Source organism: Artemia sp. Qi Xiang Cuo, chromosome 18, assembly GCF_049724085.1.
Source record: "Artemia sp. Qi Xiang Cuo chromosome 18, ASM4972408v1, whole genome shotgun sequence".
Taxonomy (NCBI): domain Eukaryota; kingdom Metazoa; phylum Arthropoda; class Branchiopoda; order Anostraca; family Artemiidae; genus Artemia; species Artemia sp. Qi Xiang Cuo.
In genome coordinates, this window is record NC_142811.1 from 60,832,092 (window position 1) to 60,855,137 (window position 23,046).

General features: G+C 35.1%; 2 protein-coding genes across 3 annotated transcripts in view; one reads left to right on the forward strand and one right to left on the reverse strand.

Annotated features, from left to right (window-relative positions):
• LOC148941729 (uncharacterized) overlaps nt 1-15,539 on the reverse strand; it is a 91,196-nt gene extending 75,657 nt beyond the window's left edge. Inside the window, exon 1 of one of the 2 annotated variants that reach the window (XM_089104050.1) lies at nt 15,484-15,539. In XM_089104050.1, the coding sequence (XP_088960176.1) occupies nt 15,484-15,500 (17 nt within the window). In that variant the 5' untranslated portion in view covers nt 15,501-15,539. The remainder of the gene's footprint in view (nt 1-15,483) is intronic. The other variant, XM_089104049.1, reaches the window with a different exon arrangement.
• Nucleotides 15,540-21,992: 6,453 nt separating this feature from the next.
• Nucleotides 21,993-22,787, forward strand: LOC148941730 (uncharacterized). The gene has a single exon (XM_089104242.1). The coding sequence runs from the start codon at nt 21,993-21,995 to the stop codon at nt 22,785-22,787; it is 795 nt and encodes a 264-aa protein (XP_088960368.1).
• The last annotated feature ends 259 nt before the right edge of the window (nt 22,788-23,046 follow it).

The window sequence follows — 23,046 nt, forward strand, 5'->3', positions numbered from 1 at the left end:
AAATTATGCTAGCAAGATCCGGGCTGCCTATGCCTCCCTGGCTTCAAACGTGCCGTATATGACTAGAGCTCACCATTCTCAGTTATATGATAGCCTAACAGTTCCTCACTTACTTGATCTTGCTCCTGTTTGGTCTTTTTCTAATTGTGGTAAGAGAAAGCAAGTTCACCGCCTTTATGTTAAATTTGCAAAGTATTTACTGGAACTTCCAACTTGGGCAAGTAACTCTTCTCTGCAAAGAAAGTATCAACTGGTAAACTCAGCTGGGGTTATTGAAAAGCTTATTTGTGATTTCTCTACTGAATGCCAGAAGTCTTTACATCTTTGGTCATTTCTGTTTATCCATTGTTTGTAGTTGTATGTGTTTTGATTTCTGTTGTTTCTTTTTTTCTTGATTTTTACTCTGTCTTTTTCTGGGCTCTGGCTATATTTTTGTGATGGGTTATAAATAAAATGATGATGATGATATGAAAATGCCTGAAAATGTTGCCCATTTGAGCCAGACCAAATTCAATGATAAATTTTAGAAAAATCCTTATTAAAAATAGGAGATAGAATTGGGTTATTCTTATTGAAATGACTCTGATAGTCTTCAGCAGTAAATATCTCTAACGGGGACTGGTCTCCCACTTGGCTGGTCAACATTTATAGTACTTTTGCGATTTCATATGCCTGATGGTTACCAGTTATACCTGAGTGGCTTGGAACATACTGAAGGTAAGTCCTTATACCTCTTCAAAAAACGAAGCTGATGAAATTATTAAAAACATTTAAGAAATTTATAAAAATTTCTTGTGTATATTTATCTTGAGTAACCAGTCAGAAACCTAAACCAATCTTGCACCAAACCACTCTCTGGAATACACTGTGATACATAGTGTTTTTTGTGGATGGTGAAAACCTCTCTTCACAAGAGTGCAGACGGTATTGTAATTTCCTTTTGTTTGTATTAAAGCTTTTTCAAATAGGCAATGCTTAGAAATCCCCCAAAGGTTCCTCCAACTCTAACCCAAAAATTACCACAGAACGTCCGCATTTGCCCCCATCGTGACTGGTCAAGTCTATTGCAAAGCTCACATGATGGGTCAAACTAAATGAATAAGAATGATGAGTGTGGGGGCTAATGTCACTATCAATGATGAAAATGAAAATGGCCTTCAAGAGGTCCTTTCTAGGAGCTCCTAAATGAGGAAAAAATTCTCCCCAATCGAAATTATTTCCCCTCCCCCTGCTCCAAAAGCCAATTCTCCTTCTCAAAACCCAGGCATAAACCTAAAAATTTCTCCTGATGGCCTCTTTGAGATAAATAAGATTACTCCTATAAGGGTTGCAATCTTCAAATTGTTAAACTCAATGTTCTTTCTAAACATTAACCATGATGGATCTTTGCTAATAGCTCTCCAAGATCAGACATAATACTAAATTTAAAATCCCTGCTCAATAGCCCAATTACAACTGCTACAAAGAACCCAAACCAATACCCAACTAAAATAGTAGTGTACAATGTTCCCCCAGAAATAACTATTGAGGAAACCTGACTCTAATTGCCTAAAAACAAGCATATCTTTATTATTCACACTGAGAGAAAAAACAATATCCCAGACCAGATATTCCTCTTAGGGTAAATCAAACCACACAAGCACTACAGGACAAATCCAATATAGTGCCCAAAGTGTCTGAAAGTGCGTCATACAACAAACAAATGCAGTGAAATCCTCCAAGCCTGTAGTAAACGTAAAAGTTCCTATCCTAAAGAAATGACAAATTGTAAAAACGATCAGCCTAAATGTATAAACTGCAAAGGATGATGAATTAAAGTTTGACCAACATGCTCAGTCAGTTGCCTCCAAAGTTCTACAGACCCTGGGAATTCTAAAAAGAACATTCCTCAGTAGGTCATCAAAGCTGACGTCAAAGCTATACAAAGAACCTGTTCAACAAAAAATGAAATTTGGTATGTGTAGGACAACCCCGTTAAATGAAGGTAACAAAAAAAAACTAGAGAGTGTTCAAAGGCAAGCAGGTATATCAATAGAGGGATGTAAAAGCCTGAACTTCGTTGCATACAACGAATACAAGAATTTCAGTGATGACCAGAAAGTCTCAGCCAGTCTCGCCAGAAAGCATGTATTTGTCACCGTCTTTGCTCCCAATGAAGAAGTTGCTTTGGTTACTTACTTAATCACCGCTTCGAATATGTGTTATAGGCTTACTGAAATAGAGGCCAGGAAACTGGCTTATCACTTTGTATTAGCAACTAAGAAAAAAAATGCCTCGGGCATGGGTTGACCTCGAAAAAGCGGGTAAAGAATGGATGTATGGTTTCAAATCTCGGAATCCTACTTTTTCACTGAGGAAACCAGAAGCAACCAGCCTCAGTCGAGCAACCAGCTTCAATCCTCACAATGTGATGCAGTTTTTTACCAACCTGCGCACTGTGCTTGAAAAAACTGCTTTGATGCAGCTGATATTTACAACACGGAAGAAACAGGTATGACGACAGTTCACAAGCCCCCAAAGGTCCTTGCCGAGAAAGGAAGAAAAATAGTAAGTAAAGTTACTTCAGCAGAAAGAGGAGCTGTAGTTGTGGTAAAGCTTTCTAATTTAGTTAATTATTAATTGAGCAAAAATATATTAAGACGCAAAAACAAAGTTTAAAAATACCACTTTTTAAGATAAAGATACAAATCGTGGAATGTGTGGGCTTGGAGGGAACTCAAGCTATTAAAAGCGTCTTATTTTATATTAGCGGGAAACCTTCGAATAAACGTGAAAATACCACTAGTTCAGAAAAATAGCGTATTTACAATGTATCAAACTTTTCTCATGGCAACAGGGGGCCTACAGGGAGTAGTAATCACCATGACATCAACTTCAGCGTATGTACTAGTATAAAACAACCGAGAAAGAATAATTCCTCTAGAAAAAATTTGGATCAAGGACGTTTTAGAAAATGGTATTTTTAAACTAGAACTGACCAAAAAAGGACTAAAAACAACACAAAATGGAAATAGTTTAAATTGCTGGGAAAACATAATTTTAGAAAATCGACAAGGCATTCAAAAAACATGCCATTGGGAAGTTTCTAAACCTTCAGAAACAACTGAAGGAATTATAAAAGTAAGCGCATCAGAAGTATTGGTTTCAAATAATGTTACGCTAGATGGAACTTGTGTTCAAGACAGAGAAATACCAAATTTTCCACTAATTATATCGACAATGTCAGAATGTAATCTATGGCACAAAGATACAAATTTCATTATTAAAAGAGAAAATAGACTAAGATCAGACGAAAACACTAATAAATTAACTCCATTAAAAATTTAAACAATTTTACCAGGCAAATTAGAATTTTTTTTCAAAAAAAGTAGTAAACATCTAGTAGAAATTCGGAAAAAGAATTTTAAAGAACCTATTAGTTGGGCCCAAATGCTGAAAGATATAAAACCAGAGCAAGAAATCGTCGTGCCCAAAACCAAAGGGCGTATCTGACACTTTTTATGAAAACGAGTTAATGTGCTCCAAAGAGTCATCTAGTGGGGTACTATCCAGTGAGTGCATTTGCAGGGACGTATATTAACACACTTTTGATTTACAGCATAGGCATCTGGGCGTATCTGAAAACACTGACCAGAACCAAACGGCGTATCTGAACATACGCCCTTTGGTTGTGGTCACTTTTCGAAGAAAATATTTAAGTTACAGATACACCGTGAAAAACAAGGAAAACTCAAAACACTAATTAGTGAAATTTTCATCAATTTTCGGAGCTTCAAGTTGTTCCACCACCACAGTCGTAAGCTAGGCCTATCAGTCTTATGATTCCAGTACTTTGGACATTATAATGTTGGGGGAGAGGCCGGTTTTCTCTTACTGATTATATTGCCTAGTGTTAAAACAGACTGGTTATGTTGATTATTGTTGACCATGGATACACAACCTTCATTTTATGAAAGATCCCAAATTGGGCTGCACGAGCCTGGAGCCTGACTTATTTTTACTTTTATAAATCTTTTGCTAAGGGCAATTCTATGAAAACGTCAACCTCGGGGTCAAATTTAAAATTGTCGGAGGAAATATTTGTTTGTGTCTATCTTATTACAAATTGTCTGAGCTTTATGAATATGCAAGAATCATTTTAATGTGAAAACCGCAATTAAGTTTTTTTACGTCAAAGTCGCATGTTTGATTGACATCGGAATTGGAAATGTTACGGTTATTTTAATCCGATCACCACGGGATTAAAATAACAGCGATTTTGAGTAACGTGGGCTCATATTTAAGCCGTGACATTATTTAATCGATGTCAGTTCATGATTAGCAGTTCTTAGTGGTTTTCTATATCATTCAAACCTGCCTTTCAGAAAAATGCGACAGAAGAAAATTCTCAAGACAGAAGAAGCATTGCAGTATCTGGATGAATCTGACGAGCCAGAAGATATGTCCAACAGTGAAGGTTATGGTGACCCATCGTTTCTGCAGTCTAGTGACTCTGAAAGTCCCAGTGAGTTGACACCAGCGCTGGTTGTGAATATTAGTACTGAGCCCCATGCGACAGTTTCAGCTAATTCTGAGAATGATCCTGCAGAGGTAAATCTTATAGGTATCATTTCCTCCAATGAAAGTCTCTTGGCCACGGGTTCAACATCCAAAAGAGCACACAGAAAGGCTCAACGGGTTTCAGGTAAAGAATACGTATCTCCTGAGACTGGAAAGTTTGTGAAGGTGAAAGCGAGGTCTGAAAATCCCTGTAATCACGAAAAATGTAAGAAAGGCTTTACAGACGAGATGTTGAACGGTATGTTTGCATCGTTTTGGAATCTCGGAAAAGAGGCAGGCAACCACGATCAGCAAAGACAGTTCATCGCTGGGTTGTGTAAACAAGCTTCTAAAAAGCGACATACTGTGTCAGATTCTTCAAGAAGATCTAACAGTCTTGTTTACAGTCTACCGTCCGAAACAAACTACTTTCCAGTTTGCAAGGAATTTTTTCTTGGGACTTTCGGAATATCAGAAAAATCTCTAAAACGTTGCGTGAAATCAGAGTTTCAAGAACCAAGTACATCAATTGTGAAACCTAATCAACGAAGAAAAAATAAAATTCCAAACGGGTCAAAGCAGAACAACTTGGATTTATCCATGATCACATCAAGTCTTTTCCCGCGGTCGAGAGTCACTATTGTCGCAAGAGCACAAAAAAAAACTCTATTTTGATGCTAATCTTTCATTGCGGAAAATGTATGATCTGTATAAGGAAAAATGTAAGGAAGAGAAGAAAGTAGCCCTTGCATTAGAAACTTACCGTCTTCAGTTCAAGAAATTCAACCTTGGGTTTCACAGGCCTAAAAAAAACCAGTGTGGACTTTGTCTTAGGTATAACCAGCTTGCCGACAAATCAGAAAAAGATATGAAGCAGTATGAAGAACACCAGGAAAGAAAGGCCAAAGCTCGAACTTTGATAAACGAAATCGTTCGGAAGATTAAAGAAGAAGAGGAAGGCTCTGAAAAGGCTAAGTTCATTAATTTTGATCTTCAATGCGTTCTCGAAACCCCGAAAAGGCCAGGTGGTCCTATATTCTACAAGCGAAAGCTTGCTTGCTATAACTTAACCCTATACAATATGAATAGCCACACCGGATTTTGTAATATCTGGTGTGAAACAGATGGATAAAGAGGAGCAAACGAGGTTGCATTGATAGTGTTTGATGCTGTTTCAAATGACAAAGATCATTCTGACTTCTACTTTGTGTCTGACTCTTGCGGAGGACAGAATCAAAATCAATTTTTTTCTGGAATGTGCTTATGGGCAATCCGCACCTTACATCATGTCCGATCGAATACTCACGTCTATCTGGAAAAGGGGCACACAGAACAAGAGGGGGATATTATACACAGTACCATTGAGCAAGCTTCCAGGCATACCTCTATAAATGCTCCAGTTGAATGGAAGAACATTTGCATTTTAGCGAGGCGGAACAATTCGTATACTGTGAGAACACTCGATTATTCCTTCTTCAAGGACTTCAAGAAGCTGACTGGCCAGGTCGTAAAGAACGTTAAGGTAAACACTTGTGGAGAAAAAGTTAAGTGGCTTGATATCAAAGTTCTTTGTTACACAGTGGACGATGCGGCTAAAATATTCTATAGCTACAATTACAGCGGGGAATACAAGGCAATTGATGTTGACAAGGCAAAACGATCAGTTGGACAGAGTGGGACAATGTTAAGCTTGATGCCAGCTTACGAGAAAAAGTTGCCAATAAGTGATGCAAAATTTTAAGACTTGCTTTCACTCTGCGAACAACGGCTAATCCATGCAGACTTCCATGCATTCTACCGAAACCTTCCCCATGGCAAAGCCGTGAAGGATGTCCTACAAGACAGTGATATTGACGACAAAAGTGACAACGGAGAGTAATGCGAATTTGTGCCTTCCTTTGATAATTTAATTGAAGCTTTATTGTACTCTTTTTTAATATTTGAAGCAAAATTACACAAACTTATTCAAAAATCACTTGGTCATAACTAAAGGAAATGTTTTAGAATAACCAGAACCAAAGGGCGTATCTGGTTTTTCTAGTGTTCTAAGAACTTTTGAGAGTTTTACTGTTCATCAATCGATTTCTCGTAGTGAAGAACCTATAAATACATTGCGACTACGTCATTAGAAAAAAATCTCTTCTTAAAAACAGCTTCAAAAACCTTGTTTTTGCTCTCCTGTAAAACTTGTAAAATGTTAGATATGCCCTTTGGTTTTGGGCACGACGAAATAGCCCTTAGTCAAGCAGAAGTTACACTGAGAGTAAAAAGGGAAGAAAGCACTCAATTCAATGAATTATTTTTAGTAGGGTGTAGGCTATAATGGGCACAGTATATGTAATTCTGTACAAACTTATAGCAACTTGGACTATTTATCAAAAGAGTAAAATACAAGGTGTCAAAAAAGAAGTAACCAAATTACAAGAAGTAACGATAACGTCAAGGCGATTATAAATGATCAAAGAATACGCAGAATACGCAGGAATTACGCGTTAATTTACAACACGTTCAAAAATGTTTTGGTTTTTATTGTTTATATATGATCTATATAAGGAATATTTATTGCAGATGAGAATTTGGACAATAATTTACGTTTTTAAGCTTCTCCAGCCTATTGCGGCCGAATTTAGGGTTGTAAAAGGAGTGTCGTTTTGCAGAATGAATACAATCAAACCCATGGAAGGCTATTGGCAAATCGCGATTAGGTTTGATGCTTCGGCCTTACATACCCTCCAGAACCAAGTAACGATACTTGCAAATAATCCTGAAATGACAAGAAGAGAATTAGAAAAAACTTTCAACCCGCCTTCTCTCACACCCCCTCAGGTAATAGAAAAAGAAATAAAAGTATCATTATTTCAAACTCAGCCAACTTTGTTGTTCAATGTACTGAACAGCCAAATTAATGGGGTTTTAGAAGATATAGAAAGAATGGTAATTACGCTGCAAAAACAAAAACAAAAACTAACCAGACAATACATTGGCCAGAAAGAAAAGAAGCTTAATCGGTATTGTAGGGGAAATCTCAGAATATATATTCGGTACGGTATCTGAGACAACGTGGAAGGAAGCAGAAAAATGAATAGGGAAAGTCGAAGTAACAAATCAAAATCTTCTACACTTAGTAGACAAACAACCAACAGTCTTAAAACACCACGAAACAAGGATATCAAAAATCCAAGAAAAAGTGAATAAGACAATCAATAAGCTTTCCATTCTTAAACAGGATATTGCCAATGCAGTATTAATAACACTAAAACAAATAATAGGAAATCATAGTGAAATGATTGAAGATATGAATCTTCAGATGGCTCTGCAGTTATTATCTAGTGCCATCATGGAAATATCTCATGAATTTAATCAATTAGAGTTAGAGTTTCTAACCCTTTTGACAAAAAATTTACCAGCACGACTTCTAAGCCCAGGTAAATTAATAAAAGTACTCAAAACCATAGAAAGTCATTTACCTTATCAATTGAGACTAGGGTTAGATCCAAATTTCGAGAATATTCTATATTTTTATAGCATGGCGGAAAACTATTTGCAAATTAAGCAAGGGGAGGTATGGATATTCTTAAAGGTACCCCTAGTTAAAAACGAAGAATACGCACTGTTCCAAATAGATACTTTCCCTACAAGGTTAACGAACACCACAAGCTGTATTAAGATAAATAATTTGTCCCCATATGTAGCCATTTCCAACTTAAAATATAGAATACCAGAGCAACAAGAAATAATTAAATTTCAAAACGATAAACTTCCCTTTTGCAATTTAGGAACTATATCGCATCTACGCGCAAGAAAAATCTGTGCTATTAAACTTTGGGAGGAGAAGGATCACTCAAATCCCCTACCAAAAGAATGTGATGCTAATATAGTAAGCGAAATTAATCTTGAACTATGGAAAAAAATTAGTGAAAATGATTTCATATTCAGCGTTCCACAACCCTATATGGCGCAGTTGAGATACAAAAATTCTTCAGGGTTGAAGAATACAAGAGAGATACGAATAGAAGGGATGGGCCTGGTTAATATTCCCCCATCCTTCCGTTTAACGACCAGAGAGACAATTATATCATCTCCAATTGTGGAAATTACGGATATAAATATGGAAAACTGGGGTATAAAGCCTATACCCAACATAAATGTTTTTAAAGCAGCAAACGTGAAACAATATGATGAAAAATAGAGAAAGCGAAAAATATTATAAATAAATTAATTGATATCTCCGTACCGGAAAAAATAAAAGGAGAAACACCCAGATTTCTGACAACTCTGGAAAATCTAAATAAAAATCTAGACATAAATTATCCCATTTTCCAAACAGAAATAGAAAGAACCACTTACTATAAAGGCTTATTCGCCTATACTTGGGGATATTTCATAGTTACTATTGTGGTTCTGGGATTGATTATATGTGGTCTTAAATATTGGTATAATATGAAACATCAAACCCTTGGGGGGAAGGATATAAGAAACCCTGTCTGCGAAAAACCATAACTTTCGTTAAAAAAAAAAAAAAAAAAAAAAAAAAAAAAAAAAAAGAGGTTAACTACAACCGCGGACAATTCGGTTGGCACTATGATTTCATGAACATGAAGTAAAACAGAACTCTATGATTGATATTGAAGCAACTGTATTACTGTGTCAATAATAATACTTGTTACTAATGCAAATAAATTAGCAATTTGAGTGTTTGCTGATGAAAAAAAAAGAGTTATACAACTTTTTAAGTTGCTTTGCGAAAAATCGACTTTAAAAAAAAAAATTCTTGATGCTATTTTTGTTAGTATTTTTGTTACTTAACATAATTGTGTAAGTTATTACACAATGCTTATTTATATATATATATATATATATATATATATATATATATATATATATATATATATATATATATATATATATATATATATATATATATATATATATATATATATATATATATATATATATATATATATATATACTATGTTTTTATTAACTTTAAGTTTTAACTAGAGATTTAATGTTATATGTAAATGTTGGACTTCGAGTTAACGTATAAATATTTTTATTGGGAAACAATCGGTTAAGTTATTAATAATTCTATATTAAGAATAAACAGAGGAGAAAGTAATTAAAAGTAATTAACTTTCGTTAAAAAAAAAAAAAAAAAAAAAAAAAAAAAAAAAAAAAGACTGTGTGTTTCCTTCTACTATATATTTAAAATTTTATGCTTTATATGTATTCTAATGTGAATATTTATTTTAGATACAGACTTAACTATTTTTTTTGGAAATCAAATTTTTCATAACATCCTTTTGGATCCATTTCTCAATCATTTCTGTGACGTATTCTTGGAAAGTAGCAAATTTCAAAGCCAGTTCAATTATATTCTGCTACTATCATCTCATACCATCAGAAACCAAACCATACTTGATCAACTGATATTTGAAAACTATAGACTTTACTACAAGTTCATTAAAAGTGAGAAAAAACAAAACTTAATTTAGGCCTAGATATTGTGCTACATAGCCCAAATGGCGTATGTTATTGAAATATGTGAAAATGCTTTGTGCTGGAAAAATATGTGAAAATTTAAAAATCAATAATTTTATATGTAATTTATCCAAGGTAATTCTAAAAGGAAAAATAAACTGTATATCAACCACATCACACAGATAAATTAAATTATTAAGAGGAATTAAATTTAAACTCAAATAATTCATAAACTTGTCTAATATAACTTGAAATCTAATTTAAGCAAAACCACTAATATTATGTTTAAGCCGCTTGGGGTCAAGTAAAACAGAAGAGGCATATGAAGAGGCTAAAAGAGTAATTGTCAGTCCTAGAGACAGAGAAAAAGAGAAACAAGGATGAATTTCAAATTGAAATCCTTCGACAAAAAAAAGGAACATGGCTTATATTGGACCAGAAACATAACCCTAAGGAAACCTATTGAGGGTAGATGCACATAATGACCCAAAGATGGCAGCATAATAGCTGTAAATGAAATTAAGTTGTTTTAAAAGTAAAATATTGAGAATTGGGACAATTCTTCTTTAAATGTGGTGTTTTGTGGCAAATCTTTCTAATTTAGTCAATTAATAATTGAGTAAAATATATTAAGACGCAAAAACAACGTTTCAAAATACCACTTTTTAAGATAAAGATACAAATCGTGGAATGTGTGGGCTTGAAGGGAACTTGCTCAATAACCAATTTCCTGGCTAAATGCGTCAATGTACCAGAAGGAGGTGGTTAGTATTTCATATATGTATACCCCGATTTTTCAGACTGAAGGCAGACTTTTTGACTTTCCGGATGAACCTTTTCCTATTTATTTTCTTATTAGAAATACCTTTGGATTTTATTAGACTAGTGTAAGTGTCTGTATCTTATTATATAGTATTTCAGTTTTTGAGACTTTTGGTCTACTTAGTGCAGGCAGTCCCAATAGGATATTTATATCTGTAATCACTATGTATAAATGGAACAGAAGTGTTGTATTTTAGACAACATCTCTACAATCTACCTTTAGCCCCTCGAACATACCGAGTCGGTACGCCTCATTAGTTCGGTCATAGCCTAAGGCACGCTACCAAAGTTTAATTACCTTAGGGCCAGAGTTTATCTCCCCTATAAAGGGAGAGTAAAGGCATCTACGACTAAAACACCCAAATACAATAAAATACACTTCACAACAGATGTACTTAAATTTAGCTTTTTTTTCAAACATAAGATGTAATACTTCTTCTAAATTGTTTCTTTTTATTAAGGTAGAAATAAAACTGCAACAGGTTCTGGGGACACTGGCAATAGTTTGGTGTTGCATTTATTGCCATAAGGCTTGGAATGGTTGTGGATGCTTTTGGGTCACTTGTGACAGGTATGAGGGGCATATGCATTGGCATTGTATCCCTGAACACCTATCAACTAATTACGCCATGTGATTGAAAGAGCTAGATGACTTCTTAAATTCAAAAGGAACAAAATTTCACTGCCAGATATATTTGGAAGAGTAGAAGTTCTGTTTCCTTAGTTAATACCGTTTCTTTTTATTTTTGACTTTGGGATGTTATAATTTTATTTGTTTTCAATACAAGTATCTAAAGGAAATGTTGCTTTTTTACTTTTTGATATCTTTACTTCTATTTGTTTTCAATACAAGTGCCTGAAGGTTTAAATGTTAAGGAGCTTATCTAATCCCTGTTGGAAAACCAGTTGTGTCCCATCTCAGTCTTACAACTCACATGTTGGAGGATGTGAATAAAGTATGGGTTGGAAATCTGGTTTGGCATGTTCTGTACATGTTCATTGTCATGACTTTAGCAAAGTACTTTCAAATATTAGCAACAAAGCTTTTGGCATTCTTTTCTAAATGTATGAAACAAGCAAAAACAGAGCCTTCAGGTGATGTATAAATCTAATCTGGGTCAGTTATTTTGTGATTTTTTTTTATGATTAATTGAAAAAACTTTTTCCACAAAATTATTTTGACATAACTTGCAACCCTTGACCTGAGGGCTATAGCGGGAGGGATGTCTTTATCAAAGACATAATTTCAAAATCTTTCAACTACATTGAACAAATTGGCCATATCAAAATGATGATTGGAAATGTTTGGGGATATGATGGGCGTGGGGGGGGGTGATTTTCCTTCCGATTACTTTCGACTAATAAAAAGGGCAATAGCCCTCCCAATTTCCAATCAAATGAGCCCTTTTGAAGCTTTTACAACAATAATTTCTATAAAAACAATACATACTCCCAGGGCATAACTTACAACCTTAACCCTGGGGGCTTTAGGGGGAGGGGGTTGTCATACTCAAAAATATAATTTCCATACTCTTCAACTATGTTAACAAAATGGCTATCTCAAAATTTTGATTGAATGTGCTTGGGGAAATGCGTGAGAGGGTGGTTAGTTACCCTCCAATCACTTTTGACTATTAAAAAGGGCACTAGCCTTTTCAATTTAAAATCAAATGAGCCCTCTTTGAAGTTTCTATAACAACACATTTTAGAAAAACCTTATCTGCCCCCAGGGCATAACTTCAAACCTTTGCCCCGGGGGCTGTCGGGGGGGGGAGGTTTGTCATCCTTAGAGACATGATTTCCAGACCTTTCAACTATGTTGAACAAAATTGCTGTCTCAAACTTTTGATTCGATGTACTTAGGGAAATGGTGGGCATGAGAGGATGGAGGGTAGTTACCCCTCCAGTCACTTTCAACTATTAAAAAGGACACTAGTCCTTTCAATTTCCAATCGAATGAGCCCTTTTTGAAATTTCTACAACAACACTTTCTATAAAAACCTTATAGGCCCCCAGGGCAGAAATTCCGAACCTTAACCTGAGGGCTGTTGGGGAGGGGAGGGGGTTGTCATCCTCAAAGACCTTTTTGAAGTTTCTATGGCAACGCCTTCAACAAAAAACCTTATATGCCCCCAGGGCATAGCTTACAACTATTGCCCTGAGGGCTGTGGGGGGAGTGTCCTCCTCGGACATTATTTCTGGATCTTTCAACTATGTTGAACAAAATGGATATCTCAAAATTTTGATTGGATGTGTTGGGGGAATGGTGGGCGTGGAAGTGGTCTTAGTTGCCTTCCAATCACTTTTGATTAATAAAAAGCGCATAAGCCCTTCTGATTTCAAATCAAATGAGCCCTTCTTTAAGTTTCTATGATAACTCCTTTGATACAAAGTGCCCTGATATAAAAGAAAAAACAAATATATAAATAATACATTGTGCCAACATTTCTCTTTACTTAGCCAGTGCTATTGCACTGCCTACGATTGAAAAACAGAACAGTCTGAAGGTCAGACTGCTTGTTTAGAACCCTAATTTTGAAGATTGTGCAGCACTTGGCACATTTAGCCAATTTTTCAAAATTGAACTAAATGGTATTGTGAAAAATTGTGAATTTCTGAGAAAAACTGGAAAAAGAAGGAAAGAAGGGAAGATAAAGATCATCCCCCTGCAAAATATGTCAACTAGGATTATTTTACACATTATGAAGTAAGAATTATTTTCTTAACATGTCTCCTTATTTCCTGGACTAATCCTAGACTTACACATATTATAATGGAAAAGAGCATTACTTATAGTTAAATTGTAGCCTTTGCTCTTGTTTTGTATACTGTATAAAAATGTAGGGTAAAATTCTACCCTAGCTACTTTTGGCAATCTTGGAAGGGGTTAGGTTAAGAAAATTAAAACTCTTAGGGATGGGTCTACAGGCTAAAGTATGTCCTGGGAAGGTATTTTGATGTACCAACCTTTACTCCTTCTCCCTCTAGAAGGTCCTAAAATTTGCCTACATGACAGGTCTACCAATTGAAATTTTGACAAAACAACATTTGGTAAATTTTTTGTTGTTCATATTATTGACTTACAAATAAAGTAAACAAACCACTTGATGCCTTCTTTATGCTCTTTCTAAATATAATAATCATTTTTCTTGGAAATGAATATCACCCCAACCCCTATGTATACCAATTCAGGGTATATATTTGCAAATTATGCGGGGTTAGGGTAAATTTTATTTCTGATACAAATGAGAGGTAAGTTCAAACTTTATAACCCACCCTGCTAATATGCAAATATATACCCTGAATTGGTATATATAGGGGTGGGGGAGAGGGCTTAAAATTCATTTCTGAAAAAAATTATTATTATATTTGGAAAGAGAATAAAAAAGGCATCAAGTGGTATGTTTACTTTATTCATAAGTCAATAATATGAACAACAAAACATTTATCCAACATTTTGCCTTAATTTTCTATTATCAGTTTTTTTTTTTCTCTGGCTTTAAGGGCAAGGCACACATAGCTGATTTTGGGAACTGATTTCAGCAAGGGTGGATTGCATGTTGAGTGATTATAATTAATGATGCTAAGAGGCAGGGCTTGGTGATGTTTTTTGGCGATTAATCATAATTAATTACAATTACTTTACAATAATCATTAAATACAATTAATTACATACCTAAAGCTCTAGTACATTCCTTGTCTAGAACAAAATTAATGCTGATTAATCATAAGAAAAATGTCACTAAACCCCGCCTCTTAGCATCACCAATTATAATTGCTCAACATGGAACTCACCTTTGCTGAAATTGGTTCCCAAAATCAGCTATGTGTGCCTAGCCTTTTAGTTCTGAAAATGCAATTCCTTTTATTTGAGCAGAATTTTAAGCCATATCCATTTGTTTATTTCAAAATTTAAGAAGTGCAATTGCATATCGTTAAAACCTTATATAATTGGGATTGAGCAAAGTCGTGAAGCTGAAAACAATTTTCTTGTTCTTCATTTAAGCAGAAGATCTATTTTGCAAAGTTTCACTATTATAACACACTGATTTTAAAGGTCATCAAAGGTCAGGACCCTCTAAAGGGAAAAGGAATGGAGGTAAGTACTTCAAAATACCTCCCTGGGACATACTTTAGCCTGTAGACCCATTCCTGAGATTTTCATTTTCTTAACCTAACCCCTTTCCAAGATAGCCAAAAGATAGCCAAAAGCAGCTATTTTAGATAGCCAAAAGCAGCTAAAGTAGAATTTTCCCAAGTGTAGTTTTAACACCTTTTCACATGGTAACCAAAAGCCAACTTCATTTCTATATTTACTTTAGTAGCCTATTGTTAATCTAAGTTAGTAGGCTTAAAAATTTAGCCAAATATTATTTTTAAAAGGGACAGTCACCATCTTTAGCATTGAAGTTAGGTTTTTAGAAGTATAAAATACAAGAAAGGAAGGGGTGGGTAAAGGCAGCTGAAAGCCCATATCTTTGCACTGTAGATTTGGCCTATGCTAGATCCATTACAAGAAGGGTCACTCACTCAAGAAAAAAAATGACACCAGGTACCCGCGAAATTGAGCTTGACTAAAAACTTATATACTTTTCGGTATCTCCTTGAGGTAATATGTGCCTGATTCATTTGGCTACTTACATAAATTTTGTTCTCATAAACTTTCTAAAATGGCGTCTTTTGATGGAGAAACAGGGTTGTCACCAAACCAAAATATTTCGTAACGCCCAACTCTTAAAAACGTAACTTTTTCGTAACTTTTGATAGGAATGTCTCTTTTCATGGCAGGGTGCCTTAATTTCGCTATCAAGAGTGGTAATTAAAGGGGGGAGGGGAAATTTGTTGTCTGTATAGTTTGAAAAATATATTTTTACACATTCTATTAAAACTCCTCCCTCCAACTTTTAATAGGTGCCTAAAAGGTATACAAAAATAACAATTCATGCTTCTTTACCTTCAGAAATTTCCTATTTATGCAGCTGTAAATGCTGCTTCCAGTTTACCTGCGCAACATAAAGACACCCCCCCCCCCGATGCGTGTATAAAACCCCAGGCTACTATTTTGCTGATCTTGTTGCTGTTGTTTTTCATTGCCATTATTGGTGTTTTAAACCAAAAGTTGATTTGTTTTAAACCAAAAGAAAAAATTTTTGAGCGAAAGAATCAAATACAAGAAAGAACTAAATACAACAATTTGGCAAAGAAAATAATAGTTCTCTATTCTTCTCCCATTCACAGTCTTCTTAACGCCCCTTTCTAAAATAAACGCTTAAAAACAAAGTTTTTACTTAATTAAATACAGAAAACTTGTGTTCTTCTTATTATTCGAATAGGTTACGGTTTATTTATTTTACAGCCCCCCAGCTCTTATGTCTTTAGGCTACATAGCCCAGCTAGCATATAGACAGAAGATCAGTAATTTGCTTGATTTCAGGTATTTTGCGACTGTTTCTAATAATAGCTAATAGGCAATGCCAAATAATACCAAAATTAGCTTTAAGCTTAGAATAAGTTCTTTTGCTACTTTTGCCTGATTTTTTTTTTTGGCTAAATTAAGATAAAAGTAAAATAAAAAATTACCTTAACAAAGCGAAGACAGATGAGGAAAATTGGAGTAACTTTAAACATTATAATAGACAATGAATGCTTTCTTGTTTCAAATTGTTTTTCATGTTCTTCAGCTGTGTAGTAAGTAGCAATTTTATTTTCTTTCAGGATGATAAAATAATACCAAAATTAGCTAAAAAACTATGGTAATGTAGGTTAATCATTAAAGTGTATTGTACTTTATAAAGGAAGGATGTTATGCTCTTAGTATTTTCTTTTTTCCCCTGCCATCCTCAAACAACACCACTGGTTTTCATCCCAAAGAAAAATTAATAGTAAAATTCTAGTTTAACTGCTTGTTGCTATCTTGGAAAGGGGTTAGGTAAACGAAACCTTCAGTAATGAATCCAGGACCAAAAAAAACAATCTGAAAAGGTATTACTAAGCTTCTATGTTAACCCTCTTCTGATTTCCAAGTCTTAGAAATTTGCCTTCTTGGCAGGTTATACCTATTTAAATTTTGACAAAACAACATATTACCTTAGTTTTCAGTCATCAGTTTCTTTTTCTGTTGTTTTAATTCTGAAAATGCAATTCCTATTATTTGAGTAGAATTGTAAGCCATATCAATGGGTTTTTTTAAATTTAGAAAATATATTTGCAGATCTTTGGAACCTCATGAATTTGGATTGAGTAAAGTTGTGAAGCTGAAAATAGTTTTCTTGTACTTAATTAAAGCAGAAGATCTGTTTTTCAAGGTTTCAGTGTCAGATCACAAAGATTTTGAAAGGTCATCAAAGGTCACTGCTCTCTAGAGGGAGAAGGAGTGGAGGCAGGTACTTCAAAATACCTTCCTATGACATACTTTAGTCTACCTGTCGTCCCTGAGGTAAAATGTTGTTTTGTTGAAATTTTAATAGGTATAGACCATAGACTTGTCAAGCAGGCAAATTTCTAAGACTTAGAAATCATAAGATAGTTTATCTGGATGCTTGGTAATACCTTCCCAAAGTATGGTTTCGGCCATGGATTCATAACTGAAAGTTTCATTTTCCTAACCTAACCCCTTTCCAAGATAGCAAAAAGTGTAAACAATTTACTTACATTTCTGTCAGTCGGCAGCGTAAAACCTCTTAAGAAAACTGAAGGTTAAATTCTGCCCTTGAATGTTCCTGAAAATGAACGGAAGGTTTAGCCTTAAGAAACAATGGTAGATTAGCCTCCTCCCTATAATGACAAAAATTAACAATGATAATACCAATTTCATGTCGTGTATCATAAAGCAATTAGTGTTTACATTTCACAGCAATAATGAACTCCATTTTTTTTATTGGGGTGGGGGGAAATGGGGGGTATTTATCCATATTTTCAAGGGGCATGATTTATATAATTTTTTTTTCTCCAATTTTTTGGGGGGGGAATGCCCCCCCCCCCCAAACAAAACCCCGGATTATGAATTAAATTTTTTATTTTCAGAATGGAATGATTCAGAGCTACTTGTTTTGCTTCACATCTCTATTTAACTTTGATAGTAACTTCACTTTGAAGGTTTATCCTTTTTATCATTTCACTATTTGGAATTTACTGGTGTTTCAATACATGTTCTTCTACTAAACAAATGTGTATCTTGGCTAGATATATTTGAAATCTACCTTCCTTTCATAGTAAGCATATTTGTTCTCTATGAAATAGAATTGAAAAGCATCAGAGCATCAGGGTTAAGCATTTCAACCCACCTCTGTTCATTTTAAAAAGGAATAGTGCCAGTTGCAGCCTTATTTATCATTTCTGGTGCTTGTACCCTATTTTGGTTTTGTTGTGGGAGGGGAGCGGGGGGCTAGTTGATTGATGTGAGGGAGTTACAACTTATTCTAAAGTACCCAGAGTACCACAATTGAGTGTTTGATTCACTCATCTATCTAATTGAATGCTGATGGGTTCCGATGAAGTTGTGTTACCTTTATCTTACAATATTACTTATAAATCAAAAGAGGAGAATTTGAAAGTATCTTTTTCTTCTTTACATTAGTTACCTAAATTTATACTTCAGAGCAAATTAAGATCCATCTTGATCTGTGAATTGCTCCATACTTAATGATGTGAATGATTAAACATCAAACACATCCCACCGGTACTTTCAGGGAACATAATTCCATTTGACATCTAATAACTTCTTGAAAGCTTCATCATTGGGTGCTGAGACTGTTGTATTTGAGAGACTAAGTGGTTTATTACATGGCTGGAGAAAAAACTGTTGGGGGTGTTGAGTTTAGACAGGTGGCTTTAATAGCTTCTTTGAATGTCCCTTCCTGTCAATGCCAACATTTTGGGAAGTTGACAAATGAATTAGGGGGGGAGGGTTGTATATGTCATAAGCAGATCAGCTCTTTGTTGTCAAAAAACCAGTGTTGATGATTTTAGTTTTCTCAATTGTTCATTATAAGGTTCGTCTCTCATCTTTGTTGCTGCATTTGCATCTCGTCAAGAAGTAGCATGGCACCCCTGTAATTGGGTGTTGCTATGCACATACCAAAATCAAGCACTGCAATGACTAGGGTCAGGTACAGCCTCACAAAAACATAGGAAGACCTACTGAATATTGTTTTTTTTATGAGTGCTAAGACAGTTTGAATAGGGCACAATCTTCCTGCAATTTTAATGAAATTTACCTTGGTTGTTAATATGGATTATCTTTGTTAACTCCAGAGCTCACAATAATTTAGGAAATTAAGATTTTTCCTAGTTTCATATTATGTTACCATTTCCAACCCTGTTTGAAAATTTCTTTATCTATCCATTTTACAATGCACCATTAAAACTGGGGGCATAAGATATAAAGCAGGAGAGTAACATACACTAAATGAGAATATATATTTCTAGCATAATGTTTAGAGGTGGAGAAGTCTTGAAATTGTCCTCATTTTGTTTATTCTGAATCCTTATCTAGATTTGCTTCAAGGTATTTGACTCAGTCTTTGACTGAGGTATTTGGCTTCTGTGACCTCCCTTTTTTCATAAGGTAGCATATTATTAATATATTTTTGGTCATAGACTGACAGTTTATATGTGCACATGGGTATGAAAATTTTTCCTGAGGGGTCTGAGATAAAGAAAAGCATATTATTTTGCTCATTTTCCCTCAGAGAGTATAAGCTATTTGGCCCAATCTTAGGAAAAGTTCTACATTTATAAATATGTATTTCTGGTTTTTGTCTTATGTCTCTGTTTGAATTTTCAGACTTTTCCAAAGATTCTTGAGGCTCAAACAGATAAATAGGGTTTTATATTTATTGTCTGAAAGGCATAAATTTTAATATAATTGTAAATGATTTAATGTAATGATAAATTTATATATAACAGAATGTAGAAAGGCCATTTGATGATATAAGAACACAAAGGAGAAAAAATTGAAAAATGATTCAATTATATATATTCTGTGTTGTTCTTAATTTAAGATTAAAATTTAATAAAGTTTAGCTGTTTTTATACTCTTTTATCTCCTTAAAGCTTATTATGATTTTGTAGGAGCTTTGTTTATATCTTTATAGAAATTAATGTGTCTGAGAAGAATTTATTCCTCTTTTTTAATTAAGATAACTTACTTTCCCAAGAGAGGTAGACAACTGATTTGCTGTATTTTCTTTAATACGTCCAGTTTTACTTTCAAAAACAAGTTTTTATCAATTCAAAATATAATTATTGAAAAGATAGACAAACTATTTCTCTGCTGCTCTGCACTATTTCTATCTTTGAAAATATAGTCCTTATTTCCTTGCTACCATTTAGGCCTGAGTAGTTTATTGGAATGTTTAGAATAGGTATTTCTAGTGTAAAACAGCCACACAAAACAATGTTAATCATCTGGTGTTGCCTGGTAAGTTTGTGTACTATATATAGGATTCTAACGAATCAGATCCCAAAGGCATTTTGGACTGTAACCCTTCCATTTTTTCTAAAAAAGTTCTTTCACGTTCTTCATATAATTTGGGCAAAGATGTGAATTGGTTTTGAAAAATTACGTTTTTAGTATCTAAATCAAAAAAGAAAACAGAAGGGAAGTTTTTGTCCCCCTCCCAAATTTTCTTGAATTGGCTGTGCTGTAATTTTCTTATTTTATGAAGCTTTTCTCATCTACCCACCCAACCTCCTGTGCTTTATTGAGAAGATATTCTTTGGTGCCGGTCATACTATTTTGACGACCACTGGCTTGCGAAGATTGCTAATGAATTGTCCTGTCAGTGCCACAAAGCTTGAAAGTCTCTTTATTACAAAAAACAAAAAAACAAAAAAAATCCTCGGGAGCAATGTGCCGACGAAATTCCTTAGGGGGGCATTTGCCCCTTCTTGCCCCCTAGTTACGCCGCTGCATTCACCTATTTACGGTTTTCTGAAATCCCTACAAATTTGACCTTTGTAGACTCACCAGACAGTCCTCTTGAAATCCCTGTCGTCAGAATCCCCTTTCAACGGAATGAAAAAAATTATATTTCTGAAATACCCAGAGGTATCCATACTTTTTACCCTTCACCCTTTTGGTTGTCACTGGACTTGCATGGTCGGTGAGCAGAGCAAGAACACTAATACAATCAAGAGTCAATGATCCAGTCAGAGTTTTCACAATCCTTAGGGGCTATCACTTCCTACCCTTCAATGCGGAATATGTTCCAGGTCAAAAATTAGTTTTTCTCCCCCTGGAGAGGATTCAAGCTTGCAGTTCTGATTTTAATTAACTGATTTGGGATACAGAGGCTACTTGAGAGATTTTGGGAAGTGATAAACCCTGAGGATTGTGGAAAATCTAACCACTCATCAGCCCTTGTTACAACTATAATTCTAATAGTGGAATTGTATTTCAGGTTTCCTTTCACAAGCTTCCTAGTGATAAGGATCTGAGAAAGGAGTGGCTTGTGAAGATACGAAGAGATGAAGGTCCCTTGTTCCGAATCTCAGATGCCTACACTAGAGTATGTTCTAGACATTTCAACACTGAGGACTTCAATGCTGGTTTTGCATCCGGAAGAAGAGAACTCAAACCAGGATCTATCCCAAGTATTTTTCCTTGGACAAATGAATCATTGTTCAGGCGAAAAGCTCCTAAAGAAAGACAAGTTAGTGAGAAACATCACAAAGGCCGGAAAAAACTCATTGCCGAGATTACTCAAGTTGAAGGTGTGTCTGCAAGTGGGCTACTGCACACTATAACAAGCGAGGAACTTTTTGGAAGTGGTGAAGGCAAGGAACCTTGTGAAATTGGTGAAATAACTAGCTCAGGGAATGTTAGCAGTACCAGCGATAATGTGACTGCCAGTTTATTATCAAAAGTGAGAGAACTAGAACCAAAGGCAAGGTATATGCAAATTGAACTGCAAGATAAAAAGAAAGAGATGGAAAAACTGCAGTACATTAATATGGACATGAAAAGCAAACTCGTTGCCTCTGATCAAGCTTCGAAAGATGGTACATTTACTTATGCTAACGTGAAAAAGGATAACAAAGTACTACAGTTCTAAACTGGGTTCACCTGTTCATCTGACTTTGAGTCTTTTTTTGAATTCATCAACTGTGGTGAAAATGGTGAAAATGTGAGACACGCAGAAGCTCATATGAGAGTTCCAGAAGGTTCAGCTAAGAGACACAACAGAAAGCTCTCTGGACGTGATCAGTTGCTTCTTGTCCTTTGCAGGCTAAAAGTGGGATTATACGAACAAGACCTGGCATTCCGTTTTTCAATTAGTCAGGGGACCGTTAGCAAAATCCTTGTGAGCTGGATCAATTTCTTATATATACAGTTGGGAAGACTTGTTCTCTGGCCGTCAAGACAATATGTCGACAGAAATATGCCAGATGACTTTAAAGCTGAATATCCCACAACTCGTGTTGTGATCGACGCAACCGAAATTCAGTGTCAAGTTCCTTTGTCATTCCTAAATAAAACTGTGCCTTATTCGTCATACAAAAGTCGGCAGACTAAAAAAGGTCTCATTGGCATTGCCCCAAACGGCATTGTGACCTGTGTATCTGAGTTGTACGACGGGTCCATCTCTGATGTAGAACTTGACAAAAGATGTGGAATCCTGAAGATGCCATATGATGATGGTGATAGTATAATGGCTGATTCGGGTTTCCGCATACAGACTGACTTGCCTTCTTGTGTAAGCCTAAATATTCCCCCGTATCTTCAGAATGATGGGCAATTTGCAGCTTCTGATGTGATTGAAACAAAGAAGATTGCCCGCCTCCGAATACATGTTGAGAGACTCATAATGCGAATTAAGTGCTATGGGATCTTAAGAGAAACAATCCCAGTTAACCTTGTCCCAGTTCTGAATCAGAAGTGGACTGTGTGTGCCATAATGACAGTCTTTATGAACCCCATCATCAGCTCTTCAGGTGAATGAGAAGAACCAAGTGAAGAACTCTCCTGTCTGTCTGCGAAAGGTAAGAATAGCAGTTAAGTTAAAGCAAGTGATCTTTCTTTTGTAAAAAAAGGATAGATATCCCTCTTTGGCAAATAAAAAAGGTTGTCAATATCAAAAAGCAATACGCGGTCATCCAATGCCCTTTCCTTATCTCTTTCTTCTCTGCTTTCTAGTTTTCCTTTCACATGTTGTGCCTGTGAGGTTTTGATCTCCTCAGATAATTAAGTACCATTTTGTT

What these genes read in the sequence shown, in the direction of transcription:
- LOC148941730 (XM_089104242.1), top strand. Translation starts at nt 21,993, where the DNA reads ATGAGAGTTCCAGAAGGTTCAGCTAAGAGACACAACAGAAAGCTCTCT.